Here is a 21882-nt window from a genome sequence, read left to right as displayed (position 1 = left end):
GCATTCTGTGTATTTGCCTTTAAGCCCAACAGTTACTACATTTTATGTCTCAAGTTTGCGCTATTAGAAGAATGTAGCCCGTGACATGTGGAATGGATACCTCCTACCTCCTCTGGCTGAGCTGACACTGAATAGTTTTGCAGTTCCTGATTTGTTGGATGAAGGCGTTATGTACGGTTACTGGTAAAGCAGAATTGTCAGTGTGTGATGGAGAAATGGGCCTGTTACGTTAAAAAAAAAAAAAAAAAAGGCACAGCTGCCTGAAAAGAAATTGGAATATTGCTGGTATAACTAAAAATATAATGGGTTATTTCTAAAGGTTGTTCTGGGGTAAGTGATAACCTGTCCCTTCCATGAGTTTTCCAGCCATATCTGTAACGAACCCTTTTGGGGCATGAGCTGCACCGTTTATTTCCTGTGTAATTTTAGGGATGCTTTTGTCATTTATACATTTATGTTTGGCATTCTGGATGTGTAGCTTGCTACCAGGTTGTATGAAATGAGAAGAAATGCCCGTGGCATGGGTGCTGTTCACGAGGCCCCTCTCTTAACGAGCAGTTAGTGGTTCTCTCCTGCATAGGAATGAGCATAATTCCTGAAATGTCTGGTTTTGCTGCTTTGCCCACATCAAATGACTTCCTCTGATCTTTATTAACTGAGTGCTTATTCTGGTTTGACATGCAAATACATTACAGGCTGAGATTGAGGTCTACATTAAGGTCAAATAAGTGCTTTGTATATGTTATGTCAGACTTATGAGGGGAGTTTATTACTGTTTCTGGGAGCAAGATAACTTCTTGAGAGATGGAAATAATGCGCTTAGTTCTGTTATGCTGAAGTAATGATACTGAACAATGCATTACCCTGAGTTTTGTCTCCATTTAAAACGTCTTATATCAGTGTATTAAAGGATAGACTGCTTGGAAGATAGCGTTGCTGGAGCTCTTTTCCCCATTTGGCCTTGACTTTGGGCTATTACACCCCATTATAAATTATCTGAATATCTTTATTGTATCCTACTATTTGAAATACACAGGAGTATACTTGTAGTTACTTGCTAAGTTTAATCACCTAATGTTGGTGATTAAAAAGTAGGTCAAAGCAAGAGTACTGGCTCTCCTTAAAAGATGGAAGTGGCCTCCTGACATGTCATTTTCTCAGAATCTGTTTGCCAGTAAAATAAGCAAATGAGTTTTTATTACGTTTGCCTGTTTTTTTCAGATGCGTTCAGTGTTTCTCCTTGTCTGCTGCACTTTTCGTTTCCATCTCTCTCCTCTTTATCCTGTCCTAAAAATATATACTTGCTCCCATGTGAAGGCTGTGATACTGCGTGATGGTCGCTGCTTCTCAGATCTGCTTAAATTCACCTGGGAAAAGAGCGTTTGTGCTGGCTGCGATGCGATTCCCTGTCTTGGCTATGAGGTGCTATGAGAAAAAACTCAGTAAAAAGTTAAAAAAGTTAACACAAATTGAGTTTGTACTGCTTGTCTGAAAATACCCATAGCATGAAGTAATTCCACCAGTCAGTGCTTGGAGTCCTGGCCCAGGAACAGCCGTCTGTACGGTGGGGAACAGTGAATCTCCTGTAAAAGGTAGCAGTGGAGGGGTCTGTGCCTCAGCATCTGCGTGGAGCTGATCTTCCTCTCCCTTTCCTCTCCCACCCTTAATTTTTTTTTCCTTCCTTAAGCTAGTAAGATCAAGCGACTTGCAGTCTTCTGGGGAAAGCACTGTCTTCTGCTGGCAACATCAGAGGCTCAGCAAAGAAATGTTGCATAAATAAAAACAAACAGCAGCCACTGATCCCGGGAACAAGCAAGGTTTTTCATCGCAGCGCACAAGAGTATCAGCATACCAGCTTGTGTTAACGTGGCGGGAAAAACAGACCGAGACATACAATTACCGGTACTCTTCAGAGGCGATGCCAGCTTCTCAAACCAGGACGTGTGAAAAGAGATCAGTGCCCTGTGATGTGACACTGTGACTTGTAAGATACACACCCAGCAACTCCTGTGTGCTTAAGGAAGCAACAGTAGTGGTAGAGGGTGCGGCAGTAGGTGTATGTCAGCGTTTTTGCCTCACGCTGTGCAAAATTTGAGGGGTTCGAGCTTTGAGGATTCAACCCCCTCCTTAGGTTCTTTAAAACGGGGCTTATACCGTGAGCTAGTTAAAGGAATGGGTCAAATTAAACGCTCTGGCATAAAGTCAGCGTGGCTTTGGTTGTATCACCCTCTCGGCTGCTGCCCAGTAACAGTGCTGCCATAAAGGTATCAGAATTGTGGCTCGTATAAGCGCAGGAGAGCCCCGTATTAGATGTGCCTGAAGGGCTATGGAACAACCCCGTGCGTTTGAGGCACTCTGGTGATTTGAGTTTGCCCAGTTTGAGGTTTCTGCGATGAAACCTAAATTTAGCACAAACCCGCATTGACTCATTTTAACATTCTGCTGCTGCGCGAGGCTCTGTCTACAGTTACACGGCATCGGGGGTCACAGCTGAGGTTTGCCTTGATGCTCTAAAACAGTAGCTGGACTTCAGGTCCGGGGGTTTTTTCTCTCTAGATGTATGAATATTGCAATGCTAAAGGTGCGTATTTTGCGATACGGACCCTTTGTAGTTTCCGTCGCAAGATATTCCCCCACTGTGGTTAAACGTGGATCTCGAAGCAATGAGCTGAGCCAACTCTGCAGAGCAATGTTAACACCTTAAATAATTTTTTTTGTAATTTTTTTTTTTTTTTTTTTTTTTTGCATTGCTTCTGACTTCGCAGCGGGCTCTGACTCATTGCGTACTGAGGTGACAGCGGAATTGTTAGCTTGCCTTGGTCACTCGTGCGCAGCCGCTGCAGGGCTGAGGGACAGGACACCGGTCTGCTAGCACCAGAACTGGGATAGCTGCAAGGGGATTAGGATGAGAATGTTCCTAAATGCAGTAATTATCACTGTACCCTGTATTTGTGTGGCTAGAGACCTTTCGGTCTGCAAAGCATGTTGAACTGTGGCTGTAGGCTATCCCCTATGGCTGTAGGCTATCCGCCATGGCTGTAACTAGATCTTCGAGCGGGATGAAAGGAATCTGGTCAAGGGAATGGTTTTGAAACCATTTGAACAACAACGCTGCAAACTGGTGACAGTCATGCGGTTCCGTAGCAGACAGTATCCGAGGCTTCGTTTTAACTCTGCAAAGAATTACTCCTTCAGGAATATGAGCCAGCTGCTGTTCCCGGACTGTCCTTGTTTTTCTTACAGAAGTTGAAAAAAATGTTGAAAGCATTAAAGCAAATGAGAAGAAATATATTTGAATTGCGCATTGTCTGTGTGATGTAGTTACAGGATGAGTTGTTTTGGAGGAAATGAGGAAATACTATCCAGTCTGAGCTTGCATACTGTACGTGATATAACTTAAAAAGCTTCAGCTGTACAACACAATGTAGTAATCCTATGCAGCCTTGGATCCAGGATGGGAGAACACCCTTTTCCCGAAGTAGGCTTCGATGCTAACAATTACAGTTTGGATTTTTATTCAAGTTAAGCCATAAATTATTCTTAGTTAGAGCTGATGCGTCTTTTTGAATTTAAAATTTGAAAGACAGGATACCGTTCATATATGTTGGACTGTGATAATGATCATCTTCATCTCATACGTTTTTTAAATGCGAAGTAGAAATCTTAAACATATGAAAACAAAGACTGTAAGAAATTATAATTATGGGACAACTGGAAGTGTAGAATGAATGTTTTAAACTGATGATCTCTCCACCCCTCCCTAATTTATTTCAGGTTTATGACTCCGACTGTTGCGACAGCATTCTTCTGGAGCTGCGGGAATATCTGCCAAAATACTTCGGTGTCTGGTCACCACCTACTGCACCAAATGGTACTGTTCTAATTTTATCTGTTAATGCAAACCTCCTGGAAGAATCTTCTGGAGACTGATTTTTTGGCAGTTGTGAACTCCGTAGTGGGTTTTTTTATTTGCTTTGCTTTGTAACCCACTAATGTTCCCTCTAACAGCCGGTTCCGGTTTGCAGTCCTCTGGCTGGATGAGGTCTTTGGGGTCTTCCTCCCAGGGGAGATGGGGCATGGCTGTTTGTACCACAGACGTTTCCTGAGAAGCTGGACCTGATGCGTATTGCCCCGGATCCGCTGCTGCGGTCTGGGTCATGTCGGAGGAGTGGGCTGGTTGCATGTTTATGTCTGGTCAGGCTATTGGCGCAAGAGACAGGCGCTGTGTGGGTGTGTAAGCGAGAAAAAAATGGATAGGTTGGGGCCTAAGGGGAGGCATTCAAACCGGAGTCTGCTGCCGGTTCTCCAGGGGTTGGATCCCATCGCCATGCCATATCGTACAAAGCAGTTATTTCAGCAGGTACCTTGCTGGGGACCAATGCTGGTCATCCTCTGTTACTGGTTGGAATGGAACAAAGCTCTGGTATCTTAATTTTGTGTTTGTAAAACATGTTAGGAGCCAGGAAGAAAAAGGTGTTTTTGGAGGACATTTGGCAGATTGTTTCTTCAAGAGAAAATAGATATTATTCGTGTATGTAAAACTGAAACTAGTTTTTCTTCTGCTCTTGCTCCACTTCCCCAGTGTGAGTAAGTATCTGGAACATACAGAACAAAAGGATGCCGTTGAGTCTGTTTAAATCCACGGGCAGTAAAAACTGGATGCTGTGCTCCTGTAATATAACTGTCTTTTGCTTATCCTGTCACTTGATAGACTTGTTTTCCAACGAGAGTAGTGAGACGGTGTCCAAAGATGCTGTCTAAACTCTTGAGAAAAGAAATGTAAGGAGGATTGTGGTAGTACCCAGCACTTTCTTGGCTCAGATTTGACTTCGCGCTTTCATATTTGGCACTAACTCAAGTAGCTCTACTGGAGCTATCTTTTTCCTTCCCTCATAATTTTATGTCTGTCATGGATCTCACTTAATGTCCCCTCCGAATTGCAAATCAATTTTTTTCTATTCACAGTAGGATCTTAAAATATGTAAAATATGTGTAAAAAATCTGTGGTCTAGCCAAGATGCAGTAACTCAACACATCCCTGGTTTACCTTGGGAATTCACTAGCACTGTGCACCACGGGGCTAAATTTTGGCCGTCCTCCATCAGTAGTCCAGATGCAGCCAGTAGGAATAACAGTTTAAAGGCAAAGTAACTTCTGATTTTGTTTGTTTTGCTTCTTGAAAAGACTCTGTGCTATCAGGAGCCCTCTGCATAGAAAGCTGTGGTGGGGGTTCAAACGAAACATTCCATTGCCAACTCTGTTATCAGTGATACTAATGGGTTTTGTGTAGTCTTGATAGAAACCAAGCGCGTTGGAAATCATGGAGCTTAACGGAACACGTGCGTGCTCAGCACAGCTGAAGCTGAGGTGGTAGCCGTTCACGTTGGAAGTCATCTGTTTAGCAGATATTTGCAAACGCAGTTTTGCTAATGCCAGATACGGGGGGGAAACCTCTGTGATGCTTTTGGGTTTGTGCGTCGATGCTTGGCACCAGAGGTGAAAAGAATCGCCAGTGTTGCATCTAGACTGCCTAAAAAGTAGGAAATCCGGTTTAGAAAAATAGAGAGGGGAAGTAAACACACAGAGGAGGGAGAGTGAGGAGAGGCTATTTTGGGGAAATCAGGGATGGGGCTTGTTACCGGTCTCCCCAAATTAGCTGTGGATTAAGCTCTGGTTCAAAAGATGGAACCTTATGCTTAGCTGTTGTGATGCGTGCCAATGGCATGAGATGAAGGAATCTAGCTGCTAGAAAGGCATCTAATTATTGAATTTAGATTGAGGATGTCTTTGTAGCTTTTTGCAGTCTTGACATTGGAAGCCTGATCTTTCCTTTGGTAGTCACTGCTCTACACGTTCTGGGGATACAGCTCCATACAACCTCTGAGTAGTGAACCCATAATTCCTTTGTGTTGCGAAATTGGACAAAAGTTTCTCCAAAAACCCCAAAATGAAACTAAACGATGTATTGGTTACCAAACCAGGCTGGCTGCATATTCTGAACTGTATATATTATTTTAGGAGTGTTTGTGTGGAGGAGCCAGGGCTTGCCTGGTTTGCTAGGGCAGAGAGAGGATGGCCGTTGGTGTCCTTGTTTCATATGAGATAAGGAAGGCTCTTTGGTGACTGGTGCCTTGTACGTGTAGCGTCAGAGTTGTTACCTCAGGTAGAGGTTTGAGAGTTTGAGTAGGTTCATACAGGCTGAAGAGAATCGTAGCTGTGTGGTAGGAAAAAAAACGGAGTAATTTAATTTAGGATGACTCTGAACTTGATCCGTGACCGCCTCTGAGCTCCCGTAAAGCCGGTAAGCAGGACGTGCCATGGGTAAGGTGGAGAAAAGAAGGAATTTATTTTCATAGAGAAACGATTGAGGGAGAAGCATCAGGCTTCTGTGCTAAAAATGTAGGTAAGAGGATGAAATCACGTGCTAAAAGGGGTGACGTGTTAAGTGTAAATGAGCATATAGGAAGGGCGAGGGAAAAGATGGACTGATATTCAGAGGATCGATAAAAATTTGTGAAATAACTGTCCTGTTAAGCTGAAATCGCATGCCTAGTGCTACTGCACAGGAGCCGGAGTTAGAGCTGGATGACGCTGCATCTCGCTAAGCTGATGTAAAATTGTAGTGAGACCAGTTGAACTTTGGGTTCACTGGCATTGTGGGCACTTGGAGTTTATTAATGAAGTGGAAAAGTTGTCATAAAGATGTAGGAGCCATGTTAAGCTTTTTGTAGCTCCTGCTGAGAGGTCTGGTTTTTGCTGCCTACTTGTTGCCCCCCCCCCTTTTTTTTTTTTAAGTAACTTTACCGCTGCTCATTTCATACTGTGCTCTTAAATTTGTTGCCTAAACTGAAACGGGGTAGATAAGTATAAGGCAGCTTCAAGCCTTTCTTTTCTTCCCTCGTTGCTGCAAGCAACCGAGGCTTTTCCCTGCTTATTCGTATGTTTTGAGAGATGTCTTGTAAGTTACGAGAAGTCAGATGCCTCAAGTTATTTTGTCACTTCTGATTCCAGTGAGGACTGAATGCATCAGCACGTACGTGCTGAAGTCTGCAGTGGTTCATGCCATGCATACTTGCTGAATTTTGGTGGTCTTTTTGTTTGTCTCCTTCGGGACTGTAATAAACTATGTAAATAATATGTCAAGCCACATCTTCCTGCCTCCTTCCCTGCCACTGAAAAATAGAAAGGAGGAGGGTAAGCCTCTGAGGAATGATTTGTTTAAATCCTTGAAATATATAGTCAGGATTATCTACCAAAGCTAAGATACAGAAATCTTTATGAATTTTTCTCTGCAGGGGATTTTAATGTAACCTGTTTTTAGGGGGCGAACGCACGATTTTCAGAAGCACATTGGCTTAGCAGTGTGCTATATAATAATGCAGAAAATCTGGACTGCTTGAAAAATCTGCCATTTTTCGTTTAACAAAACAAGGAGAGGAAGGAGAGTGCTTTAGTTACCTGGGCTCAGCTACAGACTTGTTGATGACCATGGGAAGGACACTTGGGGTCAAATCCTCAAAGACTATGAGAGCACCTGACTTGAAAAGGTAGAGCGGCGATACCTGCCGATGTCTGTCTGAATCTGAAGCTTACTTTATTTGCCTTAGTCTTAACGCTTCGAGGTATTGTAGGGGTAACTGTTGGGAGTTGTGGTACGCTCTGATACTGTGGGCTTGGGGTCCGTTTCAGTAGACGATAGATCTTGAACCCAACGCGGATAAGAACCGAACGGTGCCAGGAAAAAATTGAAACGTAAACACTTGATGCGTTTTTCTGAAGCTGTAACGAGAAAAAAAAAAACTTGGTGTAACGCTTTATCTGTGGTGCCATTGCTCTCCCCGCAAGGACAAAAAGCTTTTTGAGGGTGGGGGTGTGTATTGAACAGCTTGTGACATAGTCTTCATTCTGAGCTAGCAGTTAGCTAACTATGACGATTTAAATAATAATTCCAGAAAGTGTGAGAGAGATGAGTCATTTCTGGATAATTCACAAGCTTTGCCAAGTAATTAGTGTTTCCCAGGGTTAGTGTTAGCTCCTAAGTTATTTTAATGCTTAATTTTTAAAAAATAGTAATTGTTACATTTTTAGGAGGTCAGTAAGGGAGATATTCTAGCTTTACAGATCTGAAATGGATGGGGAACTAGAGAGTGACAGATACTTAAAACCTTTAAATATTTTGGAGATGCTGAATCTTGGTGCTGTAGGCTTAAAAAGAGGGATTTGGACCAGTGGAGCAGAGGACAGCAGATAACTGTGGGTGCTCTACCAGTGCCTTTGATGGAGGCAAGACCGTCATGCTCTTTCCGTGTTGTCTGAAGGGAAGTATGCTAGGTTTGGGGAGATTTAGGTTCTGCTTTTTAAGCTAGTTATTTTTATGGCTTCTCTTTTTGTTGCATTATGGAAATAGATGTTTTACACTACTTCATATGCAGTTATGTTTTAGGCTTGACAACAACATTGTTTCTGAACAATTTGTGGTGATTCCTAATTTGTATAACTTTGTATTTGTGGCAGTTTGAGTCCAGAGGTGCTCACAACTTAATCCAAAGCATTTTGGACTTGGTGGTGAAGGACTGCAGCCATTTCCTGAGATGTTTTTCTATTTATTCCCCCCCCCCCCCCCACTATAGCATACCTCTGACTCAGTGGTTTTGGGACCTGAGTTCTGAAAAACTTCAATTTCATTTAGTTGTTGTTCTCTGGATTGTTTGAGAGTGATGACATGAATCTGTTGATTTCTGTAACATGCAAAAAGGATAGGTGTGAAGGATGGCACTTAAATTTTTACAATGTTTGTTGTAATAACAGATAGCTAACAGGTATTATGGAGTCCCCTGGACTCAGTAGTGGCTCCCTAAAGCCCCCCAAAAGCTGTGCTCATGTCTGACTGAATTAGACCTGTGTATAAAAACTTTGAATGGAAAAAGTGGCATTTGCACTTCAAGTGATACAGAATATGCTTCCTGGCAGGGAGAGTATTTGTCCTGCTTCTCCTTAGGGGATATCTAGTGAGCAAATATCGAGTATGTTTGCTGCCCATGGCTTCTCAAAGTTAAGGGTGAGTTATTTTAGCCTGGATATCCCTGCAGTTGTGTTAACAAACCAGATTTATGGGTGAGCTAGTCTATAACGAACACCTTTTTGCTGCAGCTAGATCGATTCTGTAGCCCAAAGCACATTGAAAAGTCCTGAAAGCCCATACAGTGAGTTAGTAGAAGACAGGATTTTTTTCAGTAGTGTATTGGTTTGACATGTAGAGTCATTCTTGGGAAAGCATTAACAATATGCTTACTCCCATTTATAGGTAAAGCAGGCATCTCAGGATTAAAACAAACCTATTTCAGATTGATACAGACGGACTTTGGGGAATTGGGGCATTTGATCGTGATGGCGTAAAAATTGAAGCTCTAAGTAGGACTTAATAAAGTAATAAAGGTCCCTTTCGTTTCGTATCCTTAACAAAGTGTTTCCACTTAAGTGGAACGTTGCTTGTTCCCTTTACCTTGACTTTATCTGGTTTTGTTACCTGTCTGTACAGCTGTTAAAAGAAGGCACTTTGTTGCTCTTTGCTCTTTAAACTTGAACTGTTTTTGCTTTCTTTGGCAATCCCATTTTGACGTACGCTGCAGGAATGAGGAATAATACGATGTTTTTGTGTATTCAGATTGCATTAGAGCCAAAGAAATACACTCATGGAATAGGCTATACTTAAAAGGAAAAACAAACTTTAATGTGAAGTTTGTGACTGATAAAAGGGAGATTTGCAGAAGCTGATGTGAAGAATGAGGCGTGTGCTAATGCTGTGTGTTGTCTTGGTGCCTTTCGTGCCCTGGCCAGGGCTGGAGATTTGTGCAAGCTTCCTCCAAGCAGAGTTGTCTGCGAGTCAAGCGGTTACTGAAGTTTATTTTCTTGTGTTCTGACAATCAGTGCTGTAGATCATCTTGGAAAATAGTCTCTTACCTGCATCAGAGAAAAGCATAAACCAGTTTGACCAGATTGTAGATACTCATTATAATCTTCATGCACTCCAAGGCTCGGGGGTTTTTCGGTCCAGCCAGCCCTCCTGAAGGGACTTTTGGAAATGGATGAAAGGCAGTCTAGGATTTGAGGGCTGTTTCCCCCAAAAGGTGTGCCACGAGAAATGAGTACAGATGGGAGTGGGATAAAAAGGCAAAAAATGAGATGCATTTCGGCCCCTGTAGGGTAGGACTCTGAAGTGTTAATTTCATTTTTAAAATGAGACAAAGAAAAATTGCCCTTTTAATTCTAGGCCTTTCGCACAGAGAAAGAAAACACCATCTCCACTGCAAAACCAGCTATGTAGTAACCTGTATGTGCTTATTAATGCTATTTGAAATATGGTAATGGCTTAATAAAAGCTACTCATGGATTTCATCTGGGCAATAATTTGGATTTGAGTGCTAGGCTAGCACACTTTAATTGTATACAATTTTCTAAACAATAAGGCATTTAGAATTTAATGTCAACAGAATTAGTGGGTGTCAATGACGATGATTTAGTCTGTATTCAGAGACAAATTTCAGAGACTCTTAAAGAACTCGTGTGTTGTTCAAGTCTTAAACTATTCTTCCTCCACAGAAGCTCAGTAGAAACTATATAATTATTTTGCTTTGACCCACTGTTTATGAAAGTTTTGTCTTTTTAACAGATACGTATCTAAAACTGGAAGATGTGACCCGTAAGTTTAATAAGCCTTGCATAATGGATGTAAAAATAGGTCAGAAAAGTTATGATCCGTATGCTTCAGCTGAGAAGATACAGCAGCAGGTCAGCAAGTACCCGCTGATGGAAGAGATTGGCTTTTTGGTACTTGGCATGAGGGTAAGAACTTGTTTTGTTTTCACATTCAGCTTATGCTCTGGCCTGTTGTCCCACACCAGATACAGTGGCTGGTTTTCTAGCAAATGAGAGTCCTCTTGAGTTTTACGTAAATAAAGCATTATCTGAGTATGTTGGTAGTACTGGTATCAACTGTTGTGTGAAGTATGTTCCAAAACGCTGCTTTTGTTCACAACAAGGGTTCAACTTGGCAGTGTCCTTGCTGGGAATCTGTTTGCAACCTGCATTCTGTACATGTATACAAGAAAGTGGTTGGGACAGACCGTAGTTACTTAAAACTGCAATTAATTCGCACATAGCAGATATTTCAAATTACCAAAGTATTTTTTTGACTTTTAGGCTTATATCAGAGATTTACGTACTGAACCAGTCTTTGTAATTATGTCGTAACAAGCTGTATCCTCTCCAGATTTTTCTTTTTTCTTTTTTTTAAGAAGAAAAATAGTTTTTATGTAACTTTTCTATTTATGGAAGAGTACGTTAGCTCTCAGAGGTGATGCATGTAGTTATACATAGCAGCGTAACGTTCTGCATTTAAAAAAGCTTTCCAGCAGAAGATGACATCTTTGATGCTTACGTGCTTGAGGAACAGCTGTCAGCTGAAGGTTAGTTTGAGATGGGTACGGCTCTGCAGATGTCTATACTAACCCTGTTATATTTCCTTATTTTAGGTGAGGAGAGAAAGATGAAGATTGATTATTTGTGTATTGGCTACTCTAAAACCTCAATGTAAAGAAAAGCCGTACAGCTCAGTTATGGATCAGTAACATAGATGTGTTGGTGGCAGTAATGAATTCCTGATGCAATGCACTTAAAGTTCTTTTTTCTGCTATGATTGGCACAGGGATGATTTTCTCTTTTGATAGGAGATGTTTGTTTTCCTTCTCTTGTACACAAAGGCAGGGCTTCTCAAGCTTGGCATCAACAAGCATAAATGGCTGAAGACTTTGATAAGCTTCCTCTTTGCTGTTCGATAGCAACAGCACACAGATTGCACCATTGTTTGAAATAATTCTAATATCTCTGTAATGTTTTGTACTTAACTGCCTAGGCTCTCAGCCTTAACTCCGTCTTGAGATAAACTTTTACAGCTATAAATTATAGCGGTCATGAGTAGTAATTATGTAAGCCTATGAGAGAGAATGTGGGAGTCGAGTCAAAAACCAGTCAAACAGTTTAGATCGAGAAGGAAGGCTGGAGATTATAGCTTTGGATTTGGCTTATGTCGTTACACAACCTTTCTTATCTCATGTGTAAAACAATGTACTTCACATCCTTTGTTCCATCACAGTGCAAAAGGCATGAATGCTTGCTTCCACGGTATTTTTGCTTGTGACTATTGTTTCCAACGTCATCATTCATTGGTATCTTTATCCCGTTGCCGAAATTCTTTTGATTCCCTAATTCAAACTGTAGGTGTAATGATGGTTCCCCCAAGCACTGCAGTTTCCCATCCGGTGTTTAACTAGATGAGATTCATTTTGTGCCTTTGGTACCCACTGCATCTTGAAGTTATTTTCCAAAGAAGAATTCAAAAGGTTCTTCCTCCCCTCATGGCAGCACTTCAAAAAGTCTAAATTCACAAGGCATTTTCTCTGCTCAGCTTGCCTCCTCTTGATTATGGGGTGCTCTCTGCCTGTCTGCCTGATTTATTTTTGCAAGATTCTGGCCATGATGAAAAGCACTCTCTTGTACAGGCGTTTACTGCCTGTAACAGCTAACACGCTCGATAAAAGTTGCCAGTGTTTGCTGAACAAAACTCGCTATAACACGATTCAGAAAGTAGAGGGTTTTGTTTTTAATCTCCCTGCTCAACGTTATTTTTAACATGGGGGGTGGGCTGGCTTATTAAGTTCTTATTTTAGAAGAGCAAGAAAGAGAGGGCCAGGACAAACAGAAAATGTAGTTGCCTGTACTTTTTAAAGCATACATCATATAAGCTGTCGTGAAGAGATACAAGCAAAAATGTGTTATACATGGGTTTTTTTACCCCAAAACTTACTTATAGTGGATTTTTACCCCAAAAGCCATTGATACAGCATTTTTTCACGCACTGGTAAATAAGCAGTCATCTGTTTTATATAAAAAGTACATACGGTTTGTCCTTAAAAGAAGCGAGTCTCCCATCTGACAGAGCTTTGATTTATGTACATAGTTCTGGCATTTGGCATGTGCTAAACTATATTCATCTTAATGCACTGAAAAGATAGAACAAACGCATGGGAACGCATTTACAAAATACAGTCATTTCAGTAACCTTGTTTAAAAACCCAGTTTCATCTTCAGTGGAGAGGTTCCTTTCTTTAACAGATGAGGACATAGGTTTGTTATGAAGGTAGTGAGACTTGAAATGGAAATTGGAAAACTAAGGTACGGTTCCAGTAGCAAAAATACAAGTTGCAAGATGGTTTCAGTAGTAATATATAAATATATAAGAAATATCTTCGCAGGCCAATGCAGTATTAGAAATAGAGTATTTTGTATGCTGTTGAATACAGGCCGAATGCGTGGCTTATGATCTCATTTTGGATTCGCGATCCGTTCAGAATCCACGATTCCCAATTTCTGCAGGATTTCTTTTTCTTCCAGAGCATCTTGATCGCAATACCACGTGGTCCGTAATATTTCTGAAACCTGTTTTTAAAGCACAAACTGGTGATTATGTAACTTTACCAGTATAATCCATCGTTTACTTTTATTGCTTGTGCCTGTGAATGATTGCATGCAGTAATGCAGATACCTCATCAAAGGTGTTTTTACAACCGAATTTCCTAATCTACAGCACATGTTCCTGCAAGATATTTTAAAACTGACTGTAGCTGAGTCCCTTTTATGAGTTCTCCTTATCAACCCTTTCTAGTACCCTGGTAATTTTTATAAGCTCTGATGTTGTTAATAACAAGATTTAGGAAGTAAAGCTATTAAATCCTGCATCTAGTGTTCATATTCTTCCACAGTAAAAAATGACCAGAACTGGTTGGTTGGTTGGTTGGTTTGTTTACATTTATAAATCTAATTCAAGCTTTGATGTTTAAGAAAACAGAGGAATACAAAACAAACACGGAAAAAACCCTCTACAACCAACCAGAAAAAAACCCCTCCAAACAAGTAAGCCCTGCAAAAGTCTGGAAATAGATATCTGCGGTGGTTGAAGCGAGCAGTAAACCGAGGCTCTGGTTGGTTTGTCTGTGCTGTCTTGGTTACCTCTGCTTTTCTCTCCGTCAACTTTCGCTCCCTGATTCTTGCAGTCAAGTTCGGCTCATCCGTCTCTCTGTCTGATGGTGCCAGATCCATGCTGCGGAGCTGAGCGCAGCAATTTTTCCAAGTCCGGTACCTGCTAATGGATTGAAGTGGTGTGTTTCAGAAGTACTTCACTTGTAGAGTTCAGGAGATTCCATCCATCATCCTCTCGGGCCAGTTCTAGCAGATGGGTACCCTGGCCTTTTTTCCAGCAATTTTTCCTTACATGAAAGACTCGTCACATATATGACAGCTGGTCTGTTTGTGTCTTTACGGCTGATACGATTTCCTGTATGTTAGGAAAAAGCTGATGATGGATGAGGTGAGAGATGGCCTTTTTTCCCCCCCCACTCTATAAAAAGGAGGCATAAAAGAAATACATTCTAATGAGGTGCTCTGTGGAAGTTCTGGGAGTCCAAAAATTAATGTATTAAGCTATTTTTAAAATGGTTCATGATTTAACTGCAGTATCGTCGTTCCTTTCATTTAGGAGATTATTAGACTGCTTTTTCATTGAATTAGCTTCCACGTAGTTTCATTCTACAACTTATTTATGTGAGGACCTTACTAAAACTTTGGTGCACTCTGTCAAATACCGGAAGGACAAAGAAGCAAAACAGATAGAATAATATATAAGTATAGTCTTAGAAACGGGGGAGCAGGGATGCATCCGTCCTGTGGTGAATTTTCAAGCTAGCAGCAAACCAGGGATGTGTGTACTTTCATCACTTGTGGTCTAGCAACAAAAATGTAAGGTTTTTTAAAAAAAAAAATAGAGGAGGAGGTGATTAGACAAAGGGGTTTCGATAAATGGGCATGCTTTCAGCAGCAGTAATAGTGTTACAGCATTATAATAAAGCAATAGTATCAAATAAGAGAATGGCTTTAAAAAAAATTGCTCCCTTTCTTATTTTTTCTTCAAATTCCTGTTTTACTTTCTTTTGGAAAAAGAAAAAATGAGGCTTGTCAAAACTCAGCCTTCAAGTTTTCCACTCTGGCAGGATCAGTCCCAGAGAGCTCCCAGGACAGCCAAGAAATCCGGGCTCTTCAGACATGAAGGAAACCCGTGTATTTACGTCGGGACAGTCGTGAGGTCCAGGCAGCAGGTATTCAGCTGTGGCCCTCAGCCTGGCGCTGGAGTTGCCCCCTGCGCAGGCGGTGGCCTGATGCTGATGTCGGGTGTCCTGGGGTTAGCTGGGGTGCTGCCTGCTTGGCTCCGGTTTTGGCAGCAGGCTGGGTACCTGTGTGAGTGTAAAACGGGGATGACCGTGAAGTATATTTACAGAAAAAATAGGAGGGGTGGACAGCTCAGCCCTTTGCCCTTTGAAGTCTGGATGTCTCGGCATCAGAGCGTGTATCTCTAATCTCCATGTCCTTGCGGGCCCAGGCTGCCCTCGCGGGGCATGCGGGGGAGCCGGGACGAGCACCGGGAGCTCCGCCGGAAACTGCTTCCCAGGCACCGGCGAGTACGTGGGAACGTCAGCGGTGCGCGAGTCCCTATCGCACGTGCGGTTAAGTGAGCCTTCTCTACGCACCCGCTCACAATGTTTTGGCTTTTTTCCGCCCCCCTCTGTTTCGGTGATGTGGATTAGTTAATATTTTTTGCAGATGTGAAAGAGCTCTGCAAGTTACTTAACAGATTTTTATTTGTGCTAACAGTATCTCCACCAAACAGGCTAGTCTTAATATGTGTTTAAATTATACTTTCTGGAAGTTAGGGAGTTGCCGCAGAGTATTTGAACAGCGAGTGTATTTTTCTGCCTTGCCATGGAGGCCGGTACTGAATTACCGTAAATAACATTACATAACATTTGGTGTTTATTTTCCTCAATCCAGTCTTCAGCTTAATGTCCTGAAGCTGCAGTTGCGAGGTTTCTAAACTGTGTATCCCACTGTTGAAATCTTGCAAGGCTTGTGCTTTTTTAAAGATCACACTGGACCAACTTTTTTATTTTAGCTCAAGGCTTCCCTCACTTCAAGAATGTCAGAAGAACTAACCGTAATTGAAAAAAGGGCACAAAAACACATGTGCGTGTGCAAGCAGCAATAACTTAGCACCTCGTTGGGAAACAAAAGCCCAGTGCAGGTTGAGAAAGTCCGAAGATAATTTCCCTCAACAGTTAATCATCTGCATTTTTTGATGTGCTGCCTGTACAGAGTCCTTACGACTACTGATAAAAAACTGAACCGGTTAGCATGCTGGATTCCAGTTCTGTTCATGCAGAAACTTCACCGAATGGGAGCTGCTTGTAGGCATGAGGAGGAGCCTCCGCATTGTCAGCCAAAACAGCTCTGATCTTGTGGAGTAAGAATGTATAAAAATTACTGATAGAGCAGGAGTTTTCTTGAAGGCAATGTGTAGCAGATAGTACAAAGTTTTCCCTGTCTTTTACTATATGGTGAAACTCCTTGTGAATACAGAGCAGACATAAAGTATGAGCAGGTGTACAAGAAATGAGATTTTCCTATCTAATAATTTCTTGGCCATTGTTAAGGTTACAGATTTGACTTCCTTGACGTGTCATCATTTTGACAGAAGTGGGCTAGCAGAGAGCTGCAGCAACAGGGATACAGCAAAAGGTTGGTTCAAAGGCAACTACTCTTTTGGGAAGAGTTAGTAGTGGGTTAGTAGTGGATCGGTAGCGGTGATCGCATGAACAAAAGCATGGTGAAGCAAGAGGTCCGTAGACTAGGAAGTTGATTTTAGTCTTCTGCTACTACAGCACAGCCATCCCTGTGTTTTGGAATGGTGGGAAGCTGAGGGTGAAGCAAGAACTGATGAAAGATTATTTCTGTCTGAACTTGGTTTTCTGATCCTCTGCTTTCAGTATGGACTTAATGTATTTGGATTTGGTTGAGGTTTTGCAGGAATGTTTCAAATAGTCACTTCCTTACAGTGGAGTAAAGGCTTGAAGCAGCATTAAGAGACAGCTCTTTGGCTCACATGGAGAATACTTCCACGACTCAGTCACGATGCGTGATTTCAACCTGTATATGTTGCCCTTTAATGCTGTTGTCTGCAGCCAAGCCCGTTGGTAACCAAGGGTGTTCTGAGTCTTTGCTTGTTCACAAGATAGTTAAATGTATACGTTGCACTGTTGGTATGTGTGTGGGACTTGGCAGCTTGTCATCGACTGTTTTGGATAGTTAAAAATGCACTGTTAATGCAAAACGTGCACATCTGGGTATTTCTAAACTACATCGAAAGCCACTTAGGGGGGAACGGTTTTGTGGAAATTATGAGAAGAGGTAGGGTGGCTTCATGGGAAACCCAGCCCAGAAGAACAGGGGGCTTATGTGCTGTTCCAGCATTTCTTTGGAAAGCAAAATGAGCTTGCAGATCTTAATCAGCATTTTTGAGCAAGTGCCGATGTCACAAAAACTGTTAGCTCCTATGGGGAAGAGACAAGGTTCTGGTAAACAAGATTATTCGTTCAGGAGTGTGCTGCTGTATGGAGGAAGCTGCCCCTAGACCACTAAATGAGAACGTTTAATATTATTAAAATGAAGACACAGCTAGTGAAAACTTAGATGTGGTCGTCAGACTCTTGATCCTCTTCCTAAGTAATTTTTTTTTTATTATTATTTCTTGCTTTATTTAATTACCTTTGGCTTGTGGCTCTTCAAATTACAAGGTTTTTGAAACTTTTTGTATGTTTTTGAAAGTAACTTTGGTACCTGAAGTATTTACGTAAGTAATCTTTGGGTTCATACGTTGCATGCTGTACCTCTACTGTGTGCTTCATGGGGGGAAAAAAAAATTATGTTGGGACCTCAGTTTCTGTGACTATCATCACAGTGGAAATAGGAATCGTAACAGTGGGGAGTGTCTCTGCTATCAAGTGAGTTTAAAAATTCAGGCTTACAACTGTTACTTCTTCAGTATAGCCAGAATTATTTACTGTCCCTTCAGTTCATGGTTGATGACTTAAATCAATTTCCACACTCTATGATTTAAGTTCCTTGGGGACCCTGAATTTAATTACTTGGTTTTTTTTTTTTTGTCAAAATAAGAGCTACTTGAGACTTTTATTCCCAGCTACTTTGCGAAGCAGGAGTTACGGACCGGTGTTTTCATACTGCGCTCGTCGTGGTTTGGATGGGGGAGAGAGGCTTTGGGGTGGGGAGCTGCAATGGAAACAGAATTTTTTATTTTTTATTTTTTTTAATTATTGCTCAGGTACCAATCCTTTTTATGCACTGATGTTTCACGGTCCTGGACTTTCTCTGTGGGCTACAAGAAAAAGACCCCAAAGGGGGAGGGATCAGGGACGAGCGTGCCCCAACTTGCTTTCCCTGGGATCCTCTCTTCTTAAGGCGGGTGAAGGGAGGGCAGAGCGCTGCAGCCCGCATGGGTGCCGCAGGGTTGGGTGGTCTGAACAAGCGCCAAGCGCAGCGTCTCTGCCAGAGACGACTGCCTGCTTGGTAACACCGTTATTTCTGCAAATAAGAATTGTCTACACTCTCATAAACAGATTATACTCAGGCCTGGCTGGCTGGCACGTTTCTGCTGTGGAAAATTATTTCAGTTAGAGAGAAAATGTGTCTCTATGCAAAACGTTTTTGAATTCAGTTGTTAAGCTCGTACAATTCCTGATATGGACAAAACTGTACCCGTATGAGTTGCCGCCCTTTCAGGCGAGAGCTGATGTGCCACTATCAGTGCTGGACCCGAGCTTTCACTCCACTGCCGTCATGTATTTAGTATAACCTCATTTGTGCTGACAGTTACAGTTTCAGATGAGTCTCATGGAGCTGGGTCACCCTGCTCACATCATAGCATTTCTTACTGTTTTGCTTGCCGGGCTTAGTATTTTTATAGTTTTCAGAACTGCAAAGTAATTGCGTTGAATTTTTGAGCTTCTTACGTCTTACTAATTTAATAATCGTAGTAACATGGGTAGGAGTATGACAGTGTCAAGTCTTAGCATCGATTTGCAAGGCAGGTGCCATACGAAATGTTCTCCCATCATGGATATATTGCTTTTTGCCAGCATAATGATGATTTTCTCATGCAGGAAAGCTGTAGTCTCGACACCCAAGGTGTGAAGGGGGAGGATTTTGCAAATCAGGGCACTAGAGGGCAGCGCTGGCCGCTGCAAGTAACTTAAAGTTACGCCAGGGATAAATGGTACCAAAGATTTTGTAGCCTGCCTGTAAGGTGTCTCGGGGCTCTGCAGAAATATTGGTTGGTTGAAATAAATATGGAGTTACTTCCTTGTTTCTTGCAGGTTTACCATGTCTCTTCTGACAGCTATGAGACGCAAAACCAGCACTACGGAAGGAGCTTGACAAAGGAAACAGTAAAGGATGGTAAGGGAATTTGCGTGTCAGAATTTGGTGCTCCTGGATATTTTTCATTTATTTACTTATTTATAGAACTGTATGGAAAAAGTAGTCTGTGTGTTTCCTTTTTAAAAGCCCCTTTTTCTCCTCTTGCCAGATGGGTCCTTAGCAGTTTACTGTACCATTTGAACTACCTATCGATCCTAAATTAAGTTTGCGGTTGGCTTTACCAGCAGTGTAGTCTATAGGAATTTCTTCATCACACGTCTTTTACTACTAATAACGGGGTGATAGTGGTAGAATTCAATTTCTTTGCAGCTTTGAGACTATAATGAAATAGAAAACTTTCAGAAGTATTAGATGTTTTTATAATATATATTTATCTCTAGTTGTCTTCTGTGAATATATCCTGGTTTTTGTTTTAGACAGCTACTGGAAGTGCATCTTTCAGTTAAAGTGACCTTCTCAGTCAAAGTCGATTCATATGTTGTTTTACGTTAACAATAAATAAAAATGCTACCATAGTCCGTCTGTTTGGTGGTGATGACTATTTAAAACGATTAATTGATGTCTGTTCATCTGTCCCTCGCCAAGAGACAGAAGGACACATGCACAAGCACATCCCTCTCCAGAGCTGGCACTAATTTGTCAGCTCTGTCGCTCATGATAAAGAGCTGCTTGAGCTGCTTTATCCCTGGAGAATTTGATGGGTCCCTGCCCAAAACTGTCCAGATGCTTGCTAAAATGACGTGGGGAGCAGGAACCATGCTCCTCTAGTGTTTGATTGATATATTGGTTAGTTATTTTTATTTACAATCCAAAGCCAATCTGTACTATTATGCAGCATTATACAGGTGAGGTAACTGAAGGTATCTGAGCTCCTTGGTTCACTTCCGATTCTGTTAACAATTGCCTGAAAGGCAACTCTGTGAATACTGTCTGTTTCTTCAAATTAAGAACTATTCTCATCCTGATAGAAATGAAAAATGTTTGCTTTCTTTTCAGAGGTGACAGTAATCCCCAAATGTCTCTTACTCCTTGCAGGCATCTCAAAGTTTTTCCACAATGGGTCCTGCTTGAGAAAAGATGCAATAGCTGCCAGCATTCAGAAGATTGAAAAAATTTTGGAGTGGTTTGAGGGCCAGAAGCAACTCAGCTTTTATGCAAGCTCGTTACTGTTTGTTTACGAAGGTTCATGTCAGGCAACAACCGTGCGGCTGAGTGATGTCACCTTGGCAGAGAAGAGAGGAGTGCCCAAAGGACTGTTATCAGGTGGAGACATACTGGAGTATAATAATAATATTCATGTAATAAATTCTACAGAGAATGGAAAAATTGAGGCCTCTGTAAGTAAAGGCTTGTCCAAATTTTATGCACTTCACAAAAAGGCATACTCTAAGAGGCACCACAGCGAACTCTCGCTACAGGTTGAAAACTTGGAGCAAGACAACGTGTGGAAAAGCAGCACGTGCATTACACAGGAGCATCTGAACGGAAACGTTATACCCCAACTGGAAAAAGTTTTCTGTCACATGCCAGCAGAGATCAAGGAAAGCGCAAACGTAGAAGTCCGAATGATAGATTTTGCTCATGTGTTTCCGAGCAACACAAAGGATGAGGGCTACATTTATGGTCTGAAGAATTTAATCACAGTACTTCAAAATATTTTGGATAACTAAATTCTTTGCTATGGTTTTTACTGGGGGCCAATAACAAAGAAGAGCAACAACATGAAGAATTTCTGCACTTGTAATGCTGTATAACTGGGTTTGTATTGTTCTATATTTTATTTGTCTTTGTACTTTTGGTAGAAGGGTTTAACTTTTTATAATCTCACTCAGGAAAATAGTTGATAGTTAATTAGGGAGTGTGAAAGGATGAAGATACTCGAGATGAAGCAGGATAGGTAAATTAGTAGGATGGAATGTGTATGGTTGGCTTAAATCCAAGGAGTACAGTGGTACAGTAAGCAAGGGTTATGTTAGTTCCCATAACGACTTTAGCGTAGATAAACACTTGCCCACTTAGCCTTGACACTGAGCCGTATCTCCATTAACAGGTTTTAGAAAATGGGCTGAAAACTCTGAAGTGCAGGATTGATGTCCTCAGTACTGCCCTCTTGTGTTTACTGTATTTAAATAACTGGAGTTAACCCTACTTCTGGAGAGAAATCCTGTTTTGAGTCAGAAATCTGGAAGCTAGTGTATCAAAAAGTGCGTTTTCAATGTCACGGGACGATGTTGCTGTTATTTCAACACTGGTTTGGGCGCTTCCCCTCTTGATGGTTGTCCGTAGCTGATGTTCACCACAGACAAGCTACAGCGTAATTTGTGTTGAGGTGCTAAGAAAATGCTGGCGTACAATATCGTAACAGGCTTAAACTGCACAACTGCTGGAGCAACTGATTGTTCCTAAGGAAGACTAAAAGAATGCAAATGCGAGACGTTCCAGGAACTAATTTGGTTTAGGAGATTAAGTCAGTCTGTTAATGGAGTG

General features: G+C 41.6%; 1 protein-coding gene across 1 annotated transcript in view; it reads left to right on the top strand.

Moving 5' to 3' along the window:
• IPMK (inositol polyphosphate multikinase) overlaps positions 1-21065 on the top strand; it is a gene marked incomplete at both ends in the record, with an annotated part of 39148 nt that extends 18083 nt beyond the window's left edge. The window contains 4 exons of the mRNA XM_082002455.1: positions 3775-3871; positions 10670-10842; positions 19332-19413; positions 20431-21065. Coding sequence (XP_081858581.1) covers positions 3775-3871; positions 10670-10842; positions 19332-19413; positions 20431-21065 — 987 coding nt within the window. The remainder of the gene's footprint in view (positions 1-3774; positions 3872-10669; positions 10843-19331; positions 19414-20430) is intronic.
• Positions 21066-21882: the final 817 nt, after the last annotated feature.

Source organism: Phaethon aethereus (assembly GCF_964289735.1).
Source record: "Phaethon aethereus genome assembly, chromosome: 7".
In the NCBI taxonomy this organism is placed as follows: Eukaryota; Metazoa; Chordata; class Aves; order Phaethontiformes; family Phaethontidae; genus Phaethon; species Phaethon aethereus.
The sequence above is the reverse complement of the archived record's forward strand: the minus strand, read 5'-3'. Positions and strand labels throughout refer to the sequence as shown.